At 45.8% G+C, this 17,735-nt stretch overlaps 1 protein-coding gene across 3 annotated transcripts in view; it reads left to right on the forward strand.

Moving 5' to 3' along the window:
• The window catches only part of ARIH2 (ariadne RBR E3 ubiquitin protein ligase 2), a 43,034-nt gene extending 25,621 nt beyond the window's left edge, over positions 1-17,413 (forward strand). For all 3 annotated transcript variants that reach the window (XM_039837681.1, XM_039837679.1, XM_039837680.1), the window contains 13 exons: positions 2,700-2,767; positions 5,418-5,481; positions 6,999-7,149; positions 7,919-8,040; positions 9,003-9,112; positions 10,684-10,801; positions 11,769-11,819; positions 11,910-11,931; positions 13,797-13,948; positions 14,611-14,754; positions 15,372-15,440; positions 16,618-16,701; positions 16,919-17,413. In XM_039837681.1, the coding sequence (XP_039693615.1) occupies positions 2,700-2,767; positions 5,418-5,481; positions 6,999-7,149; positions 7,919-8,040; positions 9,003-9,112; positions 10,684-10,801; positions 11,769-11,819; positions 11,910-11,931; positions 13,797-13,948; positions 14,611-14,754; positions 15,372-15,440; positions 16,618-16,701; positions 16,919-16,990 (1,227 nt within the window). In that variant the 3' untranslated portion in view covers positions 16,991-17,413. The remainder of the gene's footprint in view (positions 1-2,699; positions 2,768-5,417; positions 5,482-6,998; positions 7,150-7,918; positions 8,041-9,002; positions 9,113-10,683; positions 10,802-11,768; positions 11,820-11,909; positions 11,932-13,796; positions 13,949-14,610; positions 14,755-15,371; positions 15,441-16,617; positions 16,702-16,918) is intronic.
• The last annotated feature ends 322 nt before the right edge of the window (positions 17,414-17,735 follow it).

Here is a 17,735-nt window from a genome sequence, read left to right on the forward strand (position 1 = left end):
AATCACCAGAGGTCGCTTCCTCTGGGACTGCTGGGGGGAGTGGGAGGGGGTGTGCAGCCAGTTTTCTCTTGTGACCCAGATCAGGAAGGGGGTGGCTTTCCTGCTGAGACTACCTTTTTAACGTAAAGTGTTCTAAGTACTCTTCCTCCACCCTGTGCTTTTGCTGAGAGCCTTTTGGAGCCTGACTTCCCTGCAGATCTTCCTCGGTGTCCATTACTGGGTGAGATGCAGTCACACTGCATTTGCCTAAATTAATGGTCTCAGAACTCCTTCATGTTTCTATGCTCTACAGTGGGCGTGGCATAGGCTATTCCCACACCCCCATCTGTGGTGTGTGGACAGCAGTAGCGCCTCCTGCAGAAGGCTAGTGGGAGGTGCATACAGCTGACGTATGTGTGCCTACTACCTTGTTTATGTTGGTATTTCTTGACTGTTAGTACCAAAAGAATAGATTCACATCACTCAACAGCCAATTTTATAAACTGTTAGGTGCATCCTCTCTTCACATTTGTTCTCACCAAAACTCAACTCCACTGGGATATTCTGGTTTTGTCATTAGTGGACTTCTAGTCATCAATAAAACTTTCAACACAGGGCCATGTTGTTTTCCATAGGTGGGCTGCACCTGGTGTGCAAATGCTGAGGCTTTGTTGCTACTGTTAGTGCTGTTGAGATCAAGTGATCAGACCAGGTATAGTGTTCAAATTCTGTTTCTTTGGGAAGGTCAGATTCTATTCTGAAAATACACAGATTAAAGATGTGATGTAATTTAGTGACCAGCACGTATTTAGTGGCCAGTCCCGTCCCAGGTACTGCAAGTCTGTGAGAGGCAACCTGGCTCCCTGCTCTGAGCTTAGAGGCTTCACCTGAGCCATCTACGGTGACCTGGGGAGGTGGCCAGGACTCCTGTGGGTTTTTTGCGTGACTCACTGCCTTCGATAGGACCTGGCGAGACATGTAGAAGTTCAGACGGAAGGCAGTGGGTGCAGGGCTCACTGGGCCCCATTTGGGTAAGAGATGGTGGAAAAGCTCATTCTTAAACAGTATCACTATCAGGTTTTAAAAATGTATTTGTAGCTAAAAGCTACATTCAGGCAGTTAAAGTTTAAAACAAATATTTTGTCTCTGGGGTCGTTTTGTGATAGTGGTCTGTTGTGGATGGATAGTTTTGTTTCGAATAGTTCTAACAATTAAAAGAAATGTTAGCTATAATTGAGGAGTTCTAGGCCTAAAGTCTCCATGGGCCTCAACAAAAAACAACACTGTAGCAAGATGCATGAGTTAGATGCCTCTTGCCTTGCATGGAAAGGAAGTGCTACCCCTCCATACCCACCACCCGCAGTGAAGCAAGCTGTCTTGAGTCCTTGGTTTTCTCCATATGTTCCTGGGCTTTAGGACAGGAAGGCAGCCACTCACTGCACACCTTTGACACTGACTGTGCATGCCACTTTCTTGTAAGGCTGCATCTGCCTCCTTGCAGAAGTGACTTAAGCACAAGGAGCAGGGATCACACGTTGGTTTACTGCGTGTCTTCCCCCCTGCAGTTCTTATCTGTGGACCAGGCTTGCACTACCGTACTCATCCTTGGTGGTTCCTCTTTGAAAGACTCAGTGCAGTGAGCAGAATACCAAAGTTCTGTGTGTTCTCTTGCTTATTGGCCTGAAGTGTGCTCCTCCTTTCTCCTCGATACAGTAGCAGATACAGTAGCACCCTCCTGCAGCAGCAGTGCTCCTTGGGAAGCCTGGTTAGGCATCCATGCACATCTCAATCTTCTGGCCCCATCCGGGTCTTAACTCCCAGGGTGGTCTGTTTTGTAACTAGCTTACTTCCTCTATTAACAAGATATTGGCCATAACATGTACATCTTACTACTCACTGGCTTCTTTAACCTGAGATTAAAAAGTGAGCTTCTTTCTATATCAATACTGCAACATTCTTTTCAGTGACTACATAGTAGACCCTGCACAAATCTCATGCATTATTTATCTAGTTCCTTTTTGTTGAGCTTATTTCTAATTTTTTACTCTTGTAAAACACTGTGGTACACATATCCTCTATCATTTCCTCGGAAAATTTTACAGAAGTAGAATTGTTAGCTCGGAGCACCTTCTGAGGCTCTCGGTAGCCGTAACCAATGTGCTTTAAAAGAGTATAGGAGCCAGAACGGCTGCCTGCAGACTTTTAAATTATCCTCGCAATTAGGGCTCCCTGGTTGCTGGGCATTCAGAGATTTTAAGCGGGTGTTTTTTTGTTTGTTCTCCTTTGTTTTGCTGAATTTATACAAGAATTCCAAGCCTGGAGATTTTCTGCAAGTAGCGGGCCTAACAAAAAGTACACTTCCTGTGCGTGGCCTCCTACAGCAGCGTGTGAGGACTATATCACATTAGGGAGCCCATAGCTCTTATAGCTGCTTAAATTGGATGCTGGAACATTAGTTACTGTGCATGGGGGGTGGTTTTGCTTAAGTTTCAATTCAAATTAATTTTTTGGAAGAGTCATTAATGAAAACAAAGAAAAAAATTGAGGTGATTCAGGAAATAAGATTATAAGAGTGAACTTAAAAGACAAAGCAGAGAACCAAGAGGAAGAATTTGGATATCAAGCCTGGGCCTGCTGTAGCTATGAATATAAACATTTCTCAAAATGTAGAGGGCTCTGAAAGAAACTAGTTATAATTTGATTTTTTTCTTTCTTTCTAGGTATCTCATTCAGTTGCTAAACTTATATTAGTTAATTTCCACTGGCAAGTTGCAGAGATATTGGACAGGTAAGGTGTTTGCAGAGGAGATGGCATCAGCCGTGGCTCCTCTCTCTGCCCGCCCACCCAGTGGCAATTATTGTTTATGTTTCAGAATCTATCCTCACAGTGTACATACTATATTTTTAAAACATTGGGTCACATTGTATATCCTTTTTTCTGTTTAGGGTGAACATTCCCCATATACTTTTTACATATTTCTACTCCAGTTTTATTGCAAGCACAGTATTTCATCATATAGATGTTGCATACATTTTCCCAAACCTCTGCTGTTGAACAGTGAAGTTCAAATTTTTTATGCCCTTGTTAATTTGTAATCGGTGCCCTTCTAGACAACACTTGCCAACATCTTTACTTATTTCTTTTGGATACGTCAAGAGGAATGCATCATAATATAGCACATATTATCTTCAGAAAAGGTTGGCCAGTTTTCCACCCACCTCCAGAACCAGAGCTCTTGAGACACAGACTTGGGAGTCCCAAGGTATCTTGGAAGTTGGCAGGAGGAGGGGTTTCTCCCCCTGGTCCTCTGGAGACATTCCCTGTACCCCCGCCGCCACACAGGCGTGTGCTTTCTCATCCTCAGCACTATTGACATTTTGGGCTACATAACTGTTGTGTGGGGACTGTCCTGAGAATTGTAGGAGGTTTGGCAGAATCCCTAGGTTCTACCTACTATAGGTCAGTCGTACCTTCAAGTCCTTAAAATCAGAAATGCCTCCAGACACTGCCAGATAACCCCTAGAGTGCGAAATTTCTCCTGGTGAGAAGCACTGGTCTCCATCCTGCCTTTTCATGCTCCAGTGAGTCCATCTCTACAGTGTGATTCCATGAATGTGCAGAGGAAGGTCATGCCTCTCCTTCTCCAGGCTAAACACAGCCAGGGCGGCCATACCAGCTGGAGTGCCTCGTCTCATTCGGAAAAGAGCAAACATGTTCCTGATTCACTAAGTGCACTTTACTGTCTATACGCAAGAGCTGAATTTATTTGGATAGACTTGCAGATGAACTTCCACTGTCTGCACCACATTACTGTGACCCCAGACTCTGCCGCCACGTGGGTTCCGGAGGGAGGTTGGGTATCTCTCACTGTTCACACTCTTTAGCATAATTTGGAAACAGAGAAAATTTGAGTGGTTAACGATATTAAGAATACTAGTTTGAGAAGTAGGAGTTAAAATAGTTGGAGGAGGCGTTTCTGACTAGGTAGAGTAAGTATATTACATATATGAAACGTAATTCTTCCCTGCTCAGGTTCCTGGTATCTTGGTAATGCATTTTCCTGGGCCTTTTGTGGCACCTTTATTGCCACATAATGATTGTTTTTATTTTTAAATGTATTTATGCCATATCTCATTCTAGAAGGAATTAAATTTTTATTATGGAATATTTCTATTAAAAAATGTGTGTCTGTGTGCATGCATGTGTGATGTGTGTAGATTTTAAAGAATAATAAAGCAAACACTTAAGTGTCCACCCAAAAAAGAAACTCTCACCTATAAGGAGTGGCGGGGGGACCCTGTGGCAGTGATTCCTGCCTGGCCACACCCTCTAAAGCAACCAGTAACTTGAATTCGGGATTGATCATTCTCTTATTTCTTCTTAAGTTATATATCTTGTAGTTTTAGGGGTTTTTTTTTTAGAACTTTACAGACATATCATGCTATATGTTTTCAATTTTTAAAATCACTAACAAGGTTGCATTTTATGACATCTTATTCATCCTCAAAAAACCATTTGTGAAGGATTTTTTGCTGTTACAAATAATGCAGCTCTGAGAACTGTACATGAATCCTAGTGTCGTGTAAGTTTTGTAGGACTGAGTATAGAGAGTGAGTAATGGACTGTAGGGTATTTGTTTCTAAAGCTCTACTAGATAATGCCAAAATGTCTTCCAGAGTGATTGTACCATGCTACATACCCACCAGTGTATATGAGTGTTCCTAGTACTGTCACATTTAGTTTTACAATCTGGTGGGTGTAAATGACATCTAATTGTTTTTAATCTCAATGTTCCTAATTATTAAGAAGATTGAGCATCTTTTCATATGTTTAATGCCCCTTTCTGCTTTGTCTTCTATGAAATGCTTGTTCTCTTGTTTGCCTATTTTAATTGTTATTTTGTCTTTTCAAGCGGACTTTTAGGATTTTTTTTTTTTTTTTTTTTTAATTCTGAAGAGCAGTTCTTTGCCAGTATATGTATTGAATTATCTTCTAGTTTATAGCTTGGCTTTTTACTTTATGGTGTCTCCTGATGAACTGAAGTTTTTAACCATAGCATAATTGTCAGTTTTCCTTTATGCTTTGCATTTTCTGTATCTTAAAATGTCCTTTCCTATTTTGAAGCCTTAGAAATATTTGCCTATATTTTCAGAAAGAGATTTAAAGCAGAAGTGGTCCCTCATAAGTATTTTTTTACAGTTCAGTGCTTTCAAGTCAGGGTTATTATTCTCATACCAATTAAGAGCTGAAAATCTGAAAAGAGAAAACAAGTATTAGTACTAAGGTAAAAGGAAGTTTGGTTCTGTGACAAGGTAATTAGAAACAAAGACACTTTCGTGTGACCACATCACATGTTGGTCTCTTCTGTTTTTCTTAGGAGGTAAAAATGTTTGTCTTCAGTTCCTGATTCCCTTTATTTCTCCTTTTTGTTTTGTAGATACAAGTCTAATTCTGCTCAGCTGCTTGTTGAGGCTCGAGTTCAGCCCAATCCATCAAAACATGTGAGTGTCTCGTTGTGTGAGGCTTCTCCTAATGCATATGGCTCTTGCTGTGTCGTACAGTGCTAGTGAGAGCCATCTTGGTTTGTTCATAGTGCAACATGCCTAAGGTATTTGTTCCAATAGAGGCTTAAATCTTTCATTTTCATTATATTTTGAAAAGTTTCCTCAAAATGAGGAATAAATCATTGCCAGTCGTGGGGCCCTCTGCAGCCTCAGCTTCGTCTTTGCGCTTACACACAGCCTGCACTCCGTTCTGCTGAGTCCCTTGGTGTCCCCATGCTCACCGCATGCCTCTTGGACTCTGCTTGGGTGTTCTCTGGCCCCATCTTTGCTTGTGGGAATGGAACTCACTTTTAAAGACTCAGATGCACCCTGTCTCTCACAAAGCCTGTCTTCTGTGATCACTCCCCTCCAAACTCCTCTAGTTATATTTTTAAACCTTTACATGTATGTTGTAGTGTTTCACTCATGTCTTCAGTTCTCCCCTCAGACTGTAAGTGCTTTCAGGATAGGAACCATATTTTACAATGCCTAACAATTTCTCGTGTGTCTAGGAGTTCAACAAATATTTGTTAAGTGAATGAGGGCCGTGTCGAAAGAGCTCCCAGGAGGGAAAATTGGGCTCAGATCACCACAGAACTTCTGCAGCCTCTTAACAAGAAAATTTCCAGGAGCATACCGGATAAACATGGGAATACGATTCTTTTCTTCAGATTGTTTTTGTATTTCTAGTGAACTAACAAGCACCTAATGTAGACTCGTGGTAGACTTTCTCCATTGGTCGTGGTTTTGACCAGGATCCCAGGTTGTCTTTGTCACCTTGTGTAGCATGGCAGGGATCCTGCAGTGCCAGCTTTATAGTTATTTGCCCACATCTTGGAGGAGTTTCTTCCCTAGTAGGAGCCTTCCTCAACCCTCTAAATTAATTGTATGTAACATCTCTTCGGTGTGTGAAGGAAGAGTTGTAACTTGGTAAAAGCTGTAATGTTTTGTATCTTAGACATAACGGATATGGGAAGACACTGTCTTTGCTAAGTCACACTTCAGCGTGGGCTGTTAGAAGCTTTACACACTCAGCCTGTAAGAACCTTTATGACTTGTAGTACATATTGAGGGGCAGCTCTGTGCTGTGGTGAGTGGGAGGCAGTTGACAAAAGAAACTAAGGCTCCAAAAGCAGTTGGACTGAGTGACCCCCGAAGACCTTGGCAATTCGGAAACCCTAGCTTCTCAGCCCGACATTCTGCACTGCTGTAAGTTCTCACGTTGGCCTTCTCTCTGCCTGTCTGAGTCCTGGTGGTGCTGCAAGCCCCGCTCACATGCCACCTTCTTTGGGAAGCCTTTCTGATAGACGCTTTCTGCTCAGAACTCGGGTCTCCCGGAGTCCGCACGCTGCAGCTGAGTTCTCACTCACTGCAGGGTCAGGACTGCCTCCCGTGCACCCAGCTACACGAGGCACCCGTGGCCTCCCAGGAACCGAAGGCTGCTCTTTGACTCACATGGCTCTGCCTCTCCCCAGGTCCCGACAGCCCATCCCCCTCACCACTGCGCAGTGTGTATGCAGTTCGTGCGGAAGGAAAACCTGCTCTCTCTGGCCTGTCAGCACCAGTTTTGCCGCAGCTGCTGGGAGCAGCACTGCTCAGTGCTCGTCAAAGACGGCGTGGGCGTGGGTGAGTCTGCCAGCGGATTTGTAAAGGTCTGGCTCGAAGTATTTATTTCTGACTCTGCCCTTTCCAGGACTCAGATCAGCTGAGTGCTTTCTTCTGAGCCTGATTGAGGTTTTTATTGTCAGAGCCATTGGTTTTCAGACATCAGTCTGAACAATGCCAAAGTTTTCCCCAGTCCTGAGCAAAGTGAGAAAATTAAGGCTATTGTTTAGGCATATGTGTAAATATTGGTGTGAGTGCAGGCTATTTCTTGGGAGGACTTTTGGGAGAACTGTCCTTTAAGCTGCCTACCCTATCTTGATTCCCCAAGTAGCAGCCATAATTCAGAAACACTTAGAGAGTTCGTTGCTATTTACATAACATAGCAAAAAATCACATTCGATGATCAGTTACCAGGAGTATTTGTTATATTATGACTTGATGATATCGAAACGGTTAGCATCACAGTAACTGTAGCTGCAAAATCTCATGTGTTGATGATCACTACACATAATATTAAATGTCCCAAAACTAAATTGTTAGTCAAGAACCCTATAAGATTTAAAAAATTATATTTTCTAGTGGTGCTATTTATAATGTATATATAACTTGGGAGAATATTTTAGTTGCATCACTGTGTAGCTATATTAATTTCTCTCTTCTTTGAATAAATTCTGTTGCTTTAAGGGTTTCCTCCGTGGAATCTGAATTTGTCAGTTAAACTCACTGGGCAGATATAACTAGTCTTGTCTTCTGCAATACCGTTGTCCATCAGGTTCTCTTTATTCAACAGGAGTCTCTTGCATGGCTCAGGACTGCCCACTTCGAACACCAGAGGACTTTGTGTTTCCACTGTTGCCCAACGAAGAACTGAGAGACAAATACAGGCGCTACCTCTTCAGGGACTATGTGGAGGTATGACTGGCTCCTGTTGCCGTGCCCTCTGTCTTGTAGTTGCTGTGTAGCCTAGGGCTGCCATTGGGTGCTGGCATTTGAAGAAAGAGTTCCATGTTTTAAAAAAATGTATGAAACCACTAAAATGGTAGTGTAGAATATAGGCCCTGGAGTCAGAAAGACAATCGTGTGAATTCCAGGAGGTCTGTTGCTTCTTTGCTGTATAGCCTTTGCCCCATTATTTTACCTCTTCGAGCCTTGGTTTTCTCTTGTAGGGTGGTGAGTCATCTCCACCTTATACACAGTTGCTTAAACAGGCTGTCATATGCCAGGGGATGAACACAAGTCAGGCAAGTCTCAGGAGGTGCTGTTCCATTCTGTTCACCATGATTCAGCAAAGAGAAAAGGCATCGCTTCTTGTGCAGTTTGAAAACTTGTCCAGGATTCCAGCGTGATCAATTTTGGAGTCCTGCCCCTTTACTGGGCTACCTTTTCAGGCTTGCTGTGATTCCAGGCTACATAGTTTTCATCTTTTTTATGTCTAAGCTTACTGAATTGATTAATAGTGTGGGTCTTCTTATGCACATGCTGCAGAATGCCTTGTGTCTTGTGCTGTTTGCTGCTTTTGGTAGATGGCTGAGGGTCATTGAGCCTCTCAGGATCTTATGTACAGTTCATTGGGCTGTGTTCGTTTCCAGGCCTAGGCCCTTTGCACTTTCATCTCACAGATGCAGTTCTGTATTCCATGTTGTAATCTAACCTTAGATCATTCTAGTGAGTTGCTGCTTAGTTTAACTAAACAGTCAAAGGTCTTCATCAATATCTGTCTGATGTCTGGTCTTCACAACGTTTGGCCTGAGTTCCGATAGCCCCTTGATGTAAGTCATCGGCTGGAAGAGCAGGCATTTGAGCACTCCGGGAGGGCTGATTTAGAGGCAGCGACTAGCGGATGGCCTCATTGTTTCCCCTTGGTGTGTTCACAGAGTCATTACCAGCTCCAGCTGTGCCCCGGTGCAGACTGTCCCATGGTTATCCAGGTACAGGAGCCCAGAGCTCGCCGAGTACAGTGCAATCGGTGCAACGAGGTCTTCTGGTAAGAGTGAGTGTGGGTGCTGAGCAGACCTGGGCTGGTGCCGCCGCCCCCTTCAAAGCACCACTGCCGTTGCTCTGTGTGAGGGTGGGGCTGCGAGAGACAGGGTTTTCGAACCAGCAGAGCAGCTCTGCTCCAGGTGGGCAGAGTTTGTACCTAGCATCTCATGTTTCATGTGATGTTCGATAATGCTCAGTCTGGAGACAAGAAAGTGGCACAGATTCATGGAGAATGTGGTATGGTTTATGCTGCCGACTCGTGGCCCAGAGATTGTGTGTGTACCTACTTGCACAGATCATTTACATATTAATTTTTGAAAGCTGCAGTCTCTGATGTTTTAATTTTTCTCTATCTTGTCCTTTCTTGGCTAACTTTATAACACTGTAATTTATAATGTAGCTTACATCTGCTTGGGGAAATTAAAATCATGGGAGTCAAGCCCAATGAGTGTTGGAGTGTTTTCTTTCCAATTTTAAGTTTCAAGCATTGTCAGATGTGTCATGCCGCTGCAGATGGCACAATTTCTGGCATTTGTGCCTCCTGTGTGCACATCTGTCTGGGAGATGAGCCAAGGCTCCCATTCAGTCATTCAGTAAATGTGATGGGACTAGCCGAAGTGTAATGAAGCTTAACCAGGGGAAAGGCACTACCCTGATTATTGTACCTTTGTTTTCACAACTGTGTACGATTGGTACTGTTGTTACCCTTACATTATAGGTGAGGAAATTAAGGTGCAAGGAAATGGCAAGAGTCATAATTTAGGTCCAGGCCTGTACCCCTGATCACTTCTCCCTTGAAGATTCATGGTGGGGGGCCTCCGAGAAACTGCATGGAAAATGTGGCCGGTGTGCACATGTGCCTGCCTTTCAAGTCAGCGTTGAGGGTGTCTGGCTCGTCAGAAGGTTAAGAGCTAATGTAGTTGCTCTCCATTCTTTGTGTCCCACATGATGAACTTCTTTCCCTGGGGCTCATGTTAGGCTGCCTGCCTGAAGCCTTTACTGCCCGTGAAGTTGTATTGGCTTGGGCAAAACGGACATTAAAATCATGGGAGTCAAGCCCAATGAGTGTCAGTCAGAGTGTTTGCTTTTCTGATTTTAAGTTTCAGGCATTGTCAGATGTGTCATGCCTCTACAGATGACACGAGTTCTGGCATTTGTGCCTCCTGTGTGCACATGTGTCTGGGAGATAAGCCAAGGTTCCCAGAAGTGGATCTCGGTCCTGCCTCGGGTCTGAGCTGAGGTCTCCTTCTCAGAGCACCTCACCATGCCTGCTGGGAGGCTGCATTCTGAATCTGACATCCTTTCAGGAGGGATTGACATCACACAAGATGTTTACAGCAGAAACGTTTCATTTGGGTTTGTCAAGAATATGTCTTAGAAGGGCTTAGATTGAAGAGAAGTGCACACAGCTTTCAGTATAATCATGGGTAAGTAAAAGGTCTCAGAGGCCTTGATAGGTGACTGTCCCTCTGAAAAGCTCTAATTCAGGATCTGCTGGTTTGGATAGAAGGAAAATTAAAAGCATGGCACCCTGGCCTAATGATCATTTGAATGTTTTTCTTTTCTGGTTTTAAGTTTCAAGTGTCGTCAGATGTATCACGCCCCCACAGACTGCGCCACAATCCGGAAATGGCTCACGAAGTGTGCAGACGACTCTGAAACAGCCAACTACATTAGTGCTCACACTAAAGACGTAAGGACTGTATCTTACCTGTCATGGATCTGCCCTCCTCAGTGCTGCCAGGGCCTTGCCATCTGAGAGCAGAACACCCAGGGCCCCGAGGCCCTTGCTGGAAGCTGCAGACCCTTGCCCAGACTTGGCAGAGTTAGCAGCAGTTTATTATAGTATGCATTGGTGTCTTTATTTTAATAAAATGCTGAAATGCCTGGGAAAGTTAGGAGAACTAATTAGAAAAAGAAAATCAGGTTTTATTGACTGCCTCCCAGGCTTTAATGGTCCTAAGGCGGAGGTGGTTGATAGCCACACTTAATAATAGCAAGGCTGTAATGCAAGCCCAGGCCTACCAATTCTTATTCGAAAATTTCCCATGGAAAAGCACGGCCTGCAGCCCCTTGAGCCCTGGATGACTCAGCACCCAGGGCCCTACCCTGTGCCAGTCACGCGCTGAATTGATGCACTCAAAATCACAGCTGTGGCCATGACATCATTAAACAAAGTTCATTTCATGGTACAGCATCAGGTTGGCCTCTGCAGTGTTTCCTGGGGGTGCTGGCATCGCTGAAGTGTGAGCAAGCGAGCTGTAGAGGCTGCTTCCTTGCCCTCATCTAGAAGCAGAAGTTCGGGCAGACTGACCAGGACTTAGACCAGCTTTTGTGCTGCTTTGGCCTCCCTCCTGCACAGGCAGGCTTTCTGCTGACTCAGCTTGTGCTTAATCTGAGTGGCCCGTGGCAGGGACAGATGGCAGAAGACTTAGTGGGGCTCAGCTGGTGCTTGGAGTGTTTCAGAGCCAAATATGCTGACCTCATTTCCTTGGATTGCTGTTCCAGCCTCAGCGACCTGCCACATTTAAGTGAGATGCTCCTCCCCAGAAGTGCTCGCACGATGAGTTACTGAGCACGGGTGCCGGGAGCTTTATGTAATTTGTCTTAGAACCGGCCCGATGGTGCGTAAGCCTAATGGCACCCTTCTGTCTCCTCAGTGTCCCAAGTGCAACATCTGTATTGAGAAGAATGGAGGCTGCAATCACATGGTGAGCAGAAGCCTGTACCCTTTGCATATGTGACATCGAGCCTTTGGTCAGCATGCCCTTAACATGTTCTCTTCTGTTTCCCTCTGACAGCAATGCTCCAAGTGTAAACACGGTGAGTCCAGGCTTGGCGCTCAAGGCCCAGTGGCACAGTCTCTGTTTCTTGTGCATGGGTCTCTGTCGCTTGTTTAGTGAGTACTTTTGTAGGGATGTGACAAAACAAAGAGCAGCCTCACTCAGAGTCATATAATATTTATGATTTTTTTTGGTCCCTCTTGCAATCCCACTGCCATCTTGCTGACACATGTAGTCAGAAGTTAAGTTTGGGATGACTCTTAGACCTCCACGATCCTCAGCCATCCGAGAAGATTTTAGCATGTTATTTTTATTTTTGCCAAGGCAGGTAAGTAGTATGGGGCTTATCTGTGCTACCTTACAGATACCTAGCAAAACAGGCTATACATGGTGTTACTGGAAATAATAAAATAATAGTTTTCCTTTGAGGTTTTATACTTTCCAAACGGGTTTTTGATTTGGCCTTTCAGGCCTTCTTCATCTGTCAGGAGTAGGTTACATAGAACCTGTTGGTTTTGCTTTCCTTCCTGCCAGATCAAAAAATAAATAAAATTCCTTCAAGTAGAAAATATGTCCAAATAGTTCTCGTATACAGCTGCTCAGGTGCTGACCAGGAGGCCGTGAAAGTTTCTCTTCGTAAGGGCCAGTCTCGTGCCATCCCTGTGTTTCCCCAGGAGCTCGCTGTAATCAGTGGACGTGGCAGGGTCTTAGAAGGGGACTCTGAAGTGTGAAGTGAAAATACCAAGGGTAGAGGTGGCATCTCACTCTATCTTTCTGTATATGTTTAAGTGAGAGGGACGTGTGTCACTTAGAACAATGCGTAAGGCACATGTACGATCTAAAGATATACAGAGTGAACACACCCACATTCCGAGTACCTGAGAAGTTCCCTGAGCATCCCTCCCCAGTCATAGTCTCCTCATCCCACGCCGCCTAGAGTTAACTCTCATCCTTGGCGTCGCTGTGTAGTTTTCCCACCTGTGTGGGGAACCCTAAGCACTATGGTGGTATTTAAAACAGAAAGCCCAGCCCAGCCCACTAAGGGGAGAGTGATGTTGCTAGTGTTCAGTGAAGGCCCTCAAGAGAAGAGAAGTGAAGGATCTCTGGGTCTCTGGGTTTGGCTTTAGCTTTCCTAAATTTTATAGGAGTCCCTTTTGGGAAGTCGGTGAGCCAACTTGCAGGAGTAAATCCTGGGAAACAGGCTTCACCACTGTCGGGTCTCTGGCAGAGACGAAATCTAGACCAGGTTCTGACGTCTGACAGTGGCGGTCAGCCCCCTTCATCAGACCACAGAAATCGTTTAGATGTATAGTATTCATGAGGGATCTTTATTTTTCCCTTTTTGCTTTTGCAGTGTGGAAGCAGTCATAATGCGGGGTGTGAACTATTAAGTAGCTGTAGGTTTTATAGAAATAAGCTTTTTAAAAGAGAAAGAAAAGGAAAAGGCCTTTATTCCCAGTTTCGTGTACAAAATCTTCCTAAGACACGTGTTGTAAGGGTGGGAGGTAGTCAGGAGGGCGAATGTGTGTTCTGCATGACCAGGTAGGCCTTAGTCGGGCAAGCTTCTGCTTCTCACGGTGGCATTGACACAGCAGACTAGTGGTCTTATACAGTCAACATCTGCCTGCATTGGATTAAAAGGGTACAATCATATATGCTCATGGAACTGAAAATATCCGTAGGCTGTCATTCAGATGGGTAAGGACAGGCTCCAGGGACAGTGGGGTATGACAGAATGAGAGGCGCACATTCCCTCTGCAAACAGGCACCCTTGGGAAATTCTGGTCAGGTGACGCCCTCATCCCTAACCCAGCAGAACCGTCTGTCCCACTGCTTTGCCTATGCCTTTGGAGGAATGTGGGCTTATCTTGAGGGCGTAAACGCCTCGTTTTCTGTTCTGTGCAGACTTCTGCTGGATGTGTCTAGGAGACTGGAAGACCCATGGCAGTGAATACTATGAGTGCAGCCGGTACAAAGAGAACCCCGACATTGTCAACCAGAGCCAGCAAGCCCAAGCCAGGGAGGCCCTCAAGAAGTACTTGTTCTACTTTGAGCGGGTGGGTATCCTCTCCTGTGGCCTCTCCATGAGTAAGGTCTGCTTCCAGTCGGCCTACTGGGGCGGCGTTGCCGGGGACTGGTAGCCAGACCCAGTGTGTGCACACAGAAGTCAGGGACTGGCGCTCCGGTCGTGGCCCCGGCTGGTGCCTCCATAGATGGTGCTTTCGGGCTCTGTAGGCCCCGGCTGGTGCCTCCATAAATGGGGCTTTTGGGCTCTATATAGGGCAGCCGCGGCTGACATGGAAGGATGCGGTACTGACCATTTGAATGATGGATTGAAGGACAATGAAGGACCATCAGATAGTCTTCCACCCAGTGCCATCTTAACAGTCAGATTTAGAGGGCAGTTCCTTGCAAGGAGACCCTTTAGAAGCCCACAGAACTAAGCACAGTAGACCAGTGGTTACCTGTTAGTCCTCAGGCTGGAGCTCTGCTGCCCCAGAGGGCAGAGTGATCTGGTGGGCGACAGCCGCTCTGGACAGGGTGAGGAGTGTGCACTGGGGAGGTTCCCCTCCTGCACTCTCAAGGACACACAGTCCCCATGAGTTAGTGGAGGCTGTGGCCACGCCCTGCCGGCTGAGGTATCTATTCTGAACTCTCGCGTGGACCTCTGTACCTTCCCAGGGCTTCTATAGCTTTCTCCTTCCTCTGTACCCTGTAGTGGGAAAACCACAACAAGAGCTTGCAGCTGGAGGCACAGACGTACCAGCGGATTCATGAGAAGATTCAGGAGAGGGTCATGAATAATCTGGGGACGTGGATCGACTGGCAGTACCTACAGAACGCTGCCAAGCTCTTGGCCAAGGTCTGTACCACCTGACTCTTCTGATCCCCGGTCCAGTACCTGGCCCCGTCAGGCCCAGACCTCTGAGGGCGGGAATCACTGTAGGGGGCAAGGGGATTTAGCTCCCTGTGCGGCCCTGCACCCTTCGGTCTCTGCGTCCACGTTTGCCTGGGCGGTGCCCACTGAGGACGCCATCCTCTGCTGGCGTCCAGCGGGATTCCAGGAGTGCTCCACTGCCTCTGCCTGCAGGGAAGGAACTGCGGGGAAGCTAGAGCCCTTTTCTTCTTTGTCCCATCCATGCATCACTCAAAGGAAAATAAGAAATTGTCTTTGGACAGTTATTGAGATAATGTGTGGACTCTGATGTCCGACTCAAGAGGGAAGAGCCATTGAGGCAGCTGCTGGTAAATAATCAGTTTAAAAAAGGAACTGTGGGTGTTCTGTGGCCACTTTTGTTTCATTTTTTTCCCCCCATGTTATCCCCCACTTCATTCTTTATTTGGGTTGGCCTCATTTCCTTCAGGCCCATACCTGTAGAGCCAGGCTAACTTGCATGGTGGAGTAAGAATTATAAACACCTGAGATGCATGTGGGTTAGAATCATAGACACAGGTACCTTCTCTTCTCTCCTATTGCAGTGTCGATACACCCTGCAATACACGTACCCGTATGCGTACTACATGGAATCTGGACCCAGGAAGAAGCTGGTAAGGCGAGGCAGTCCCTCTCTTCTGCCCTCTTACCTTCAGAGGTGTTCTGGTTCCTGGGAGGGCGAGATCAAAACTGTCGGTTATGAAATTTTATCTCTCCTAGGCATCTCCAAAATAGGTCTCAGGGGCTGGCATTTGTGTAATTATAAGGCAGTTATACCGAAGAAGCCCCTGAACGTGGCCATTTTATAGGGCAACTTCCTGAAAAGGTCTGTGGCCACTTGGGAGGGCGGTGTCCATGCTTTGAGAGGATAACCAGCATGCATGTCCCTAAATGAGAGTGGACTTTTTACATCTTTGTTTAATTCTTCATCTTAGGAATTGTCACCCCCGCCCCATTATAAAGTAATTCACATTTGCTTAAATGTTGAAAAACATAAACATTTACATCATCTATATTCCCACTAGAAAGAAATGACCACTGTTAACATTTTCCAGCCTTTTAAAAATAGTTTTTATATAATCTAGGTTACACATACACACACACACACACACACACATCACACACACATCACACACATCACTTTCTTTTATAGCAGTTTATTTTTGCAGTTTTCATTTATCAGGCTGGTAAATACCATTTTTTAATAGTTGCATAAAGGTTCCATTATATGGGCATACCATGATTGGGGGCATTGTTTACTTTTTACTGTTACATAAGTAAGACATTGATACACTTGAAACCTATATAATTTTATTAACCAGTGTCACCCCAATAAATGTAAACAAATAAGACCTTGAAGAACCTTTTGTGCATAAAGCTTACATGTATAGTTACTAAGTCAGATGTTTTAATTATTTTGAAGACCTGACTTGCAGAAGGGCTGAAAGAAATGAAGTTTTCAGGGAGCACAGTGTCTGAGAATATCCATTTTGACTTGTTTTTACAGCAGCTGTTTCCCCGTATATGTTGGGAGCATTCTCTTCAGCCGCTTAAATTCTTGCCCTATGTGGGTGGAGAGTGAGCGTGGCCTTGCCCTTGGGCTGTACTGTTGGGGTCGTCTTTCGATTGGGTTCTGTCTCTGGGTACAGCAGTTAACACTGCTCCCCGAGGACAGCCTTGGGGTTGTCGTAGCTCATGCGAGCCTGAGGTGCTGCGTCTGCCCCTCCATCTGCAGGCCCTGCCCCAGCTACGGCCCCTTCTCCTTTTGACCCTCCTGCTCTGCCCATACAGTTTGAATACCAGCAGGCTCAACTAGAGGCTGAGATCGAAAACCTGTCATGGAAAGTGGAGCGTGCGGACAGCTACGACCGAGGGGTAAGTGCCTGCTGGCCTCTTGGACCCTCTTGCAGGCGACGGGACTGGCATTAACATGTGACGGGGTCGTTACGTGGACTGGAAGCTGCTGCTGAGAAGCGGGGGACGGGCCTTGCTTTTGACTCCTCTGAGCCCCTGACACTGCGGGCGTGGCTTTGGCCGCTCCTCGCTCACAGGGCTGGGCCATGCGAGCACCCATCTTGCTTCCCTGCTGCAGGACTTAGAAAACCAGATGCACATAGCAGAGCAGCGGAGGAGAACCCTGCTGAAGGATTTCCACGACACCTAGGCTGGGACACGGGCGTGCCGGAGTGAGGAACATGTGGCTGCGAGGTCTCCCGGCTGCCGTGCTGCATGCTGCAGGCTCTCTGCCTCTCACGACCCCAGGCAACAGCCAGGACCCCACTCCCGAGAGACACTGGCCACACACCTCTTAGTCAGTTTCTGTTTTCCTCTCATCTTTTCGCTTTTCGTTTCTACTATGAAAGAGGCCATGTTGAATTGGCCTCTTTTCAGGACTTTTAATTCCCCCCTGGATGGTTGTTGGGAGGGAGAAAAAGTTTTTTCTGAATGACTATTAATAGTATTAGATCATTACAACGTATGTAATTTTCAAAGGTTGTACAATTATACCAAAAAAAGGCAAACCAACCTTAGAATTACACAGACCCTTTTAAAAAAATAAATTGGCATTGGAGTGTTTTACCCTCTAGCTCTTTTACTTAGAATGTGACATGCTGCCTGCCACCCCGCTTCTGAGTGTCTACTGCATGAGAGCCCCAGGGGGTCTCTGCTCTCCAGATTCACATGGTGTTTGGCCACAGCTAGAGTCCCAAGGAAAGAGCGTGGGTGGCAGATGGTGGGGAGTTGAGTTGGCCTGTGTGATGGGCATGGTGCCCCCTGCCTGGTCCTTGTGGAACCTTTTGTGATCAGGTGCACTTGCCTTACCTTGGCATTGAGGAGACAGTACAGAACAGGGTCTTGCCACGGGGTGTCTGATCATCTCTGATGGCACTGCGCATCTGTGGGTTCAT

Source organism: Pteropus medius, unplaced genomic scaffold, assembly GCF_902729225.1.
Source record: "Pteropus medius unplaced genomic scaffold, Ma_sr-lr_union100, whole genome shotgun sequence".
NCBI classification, from domain to species: domain Eukaryota; kingdom Metazoa; phylum Chordata; class Mammalia; order Chiroptera; family Pteropodidae; genus Pteropus; species Pteropus medius.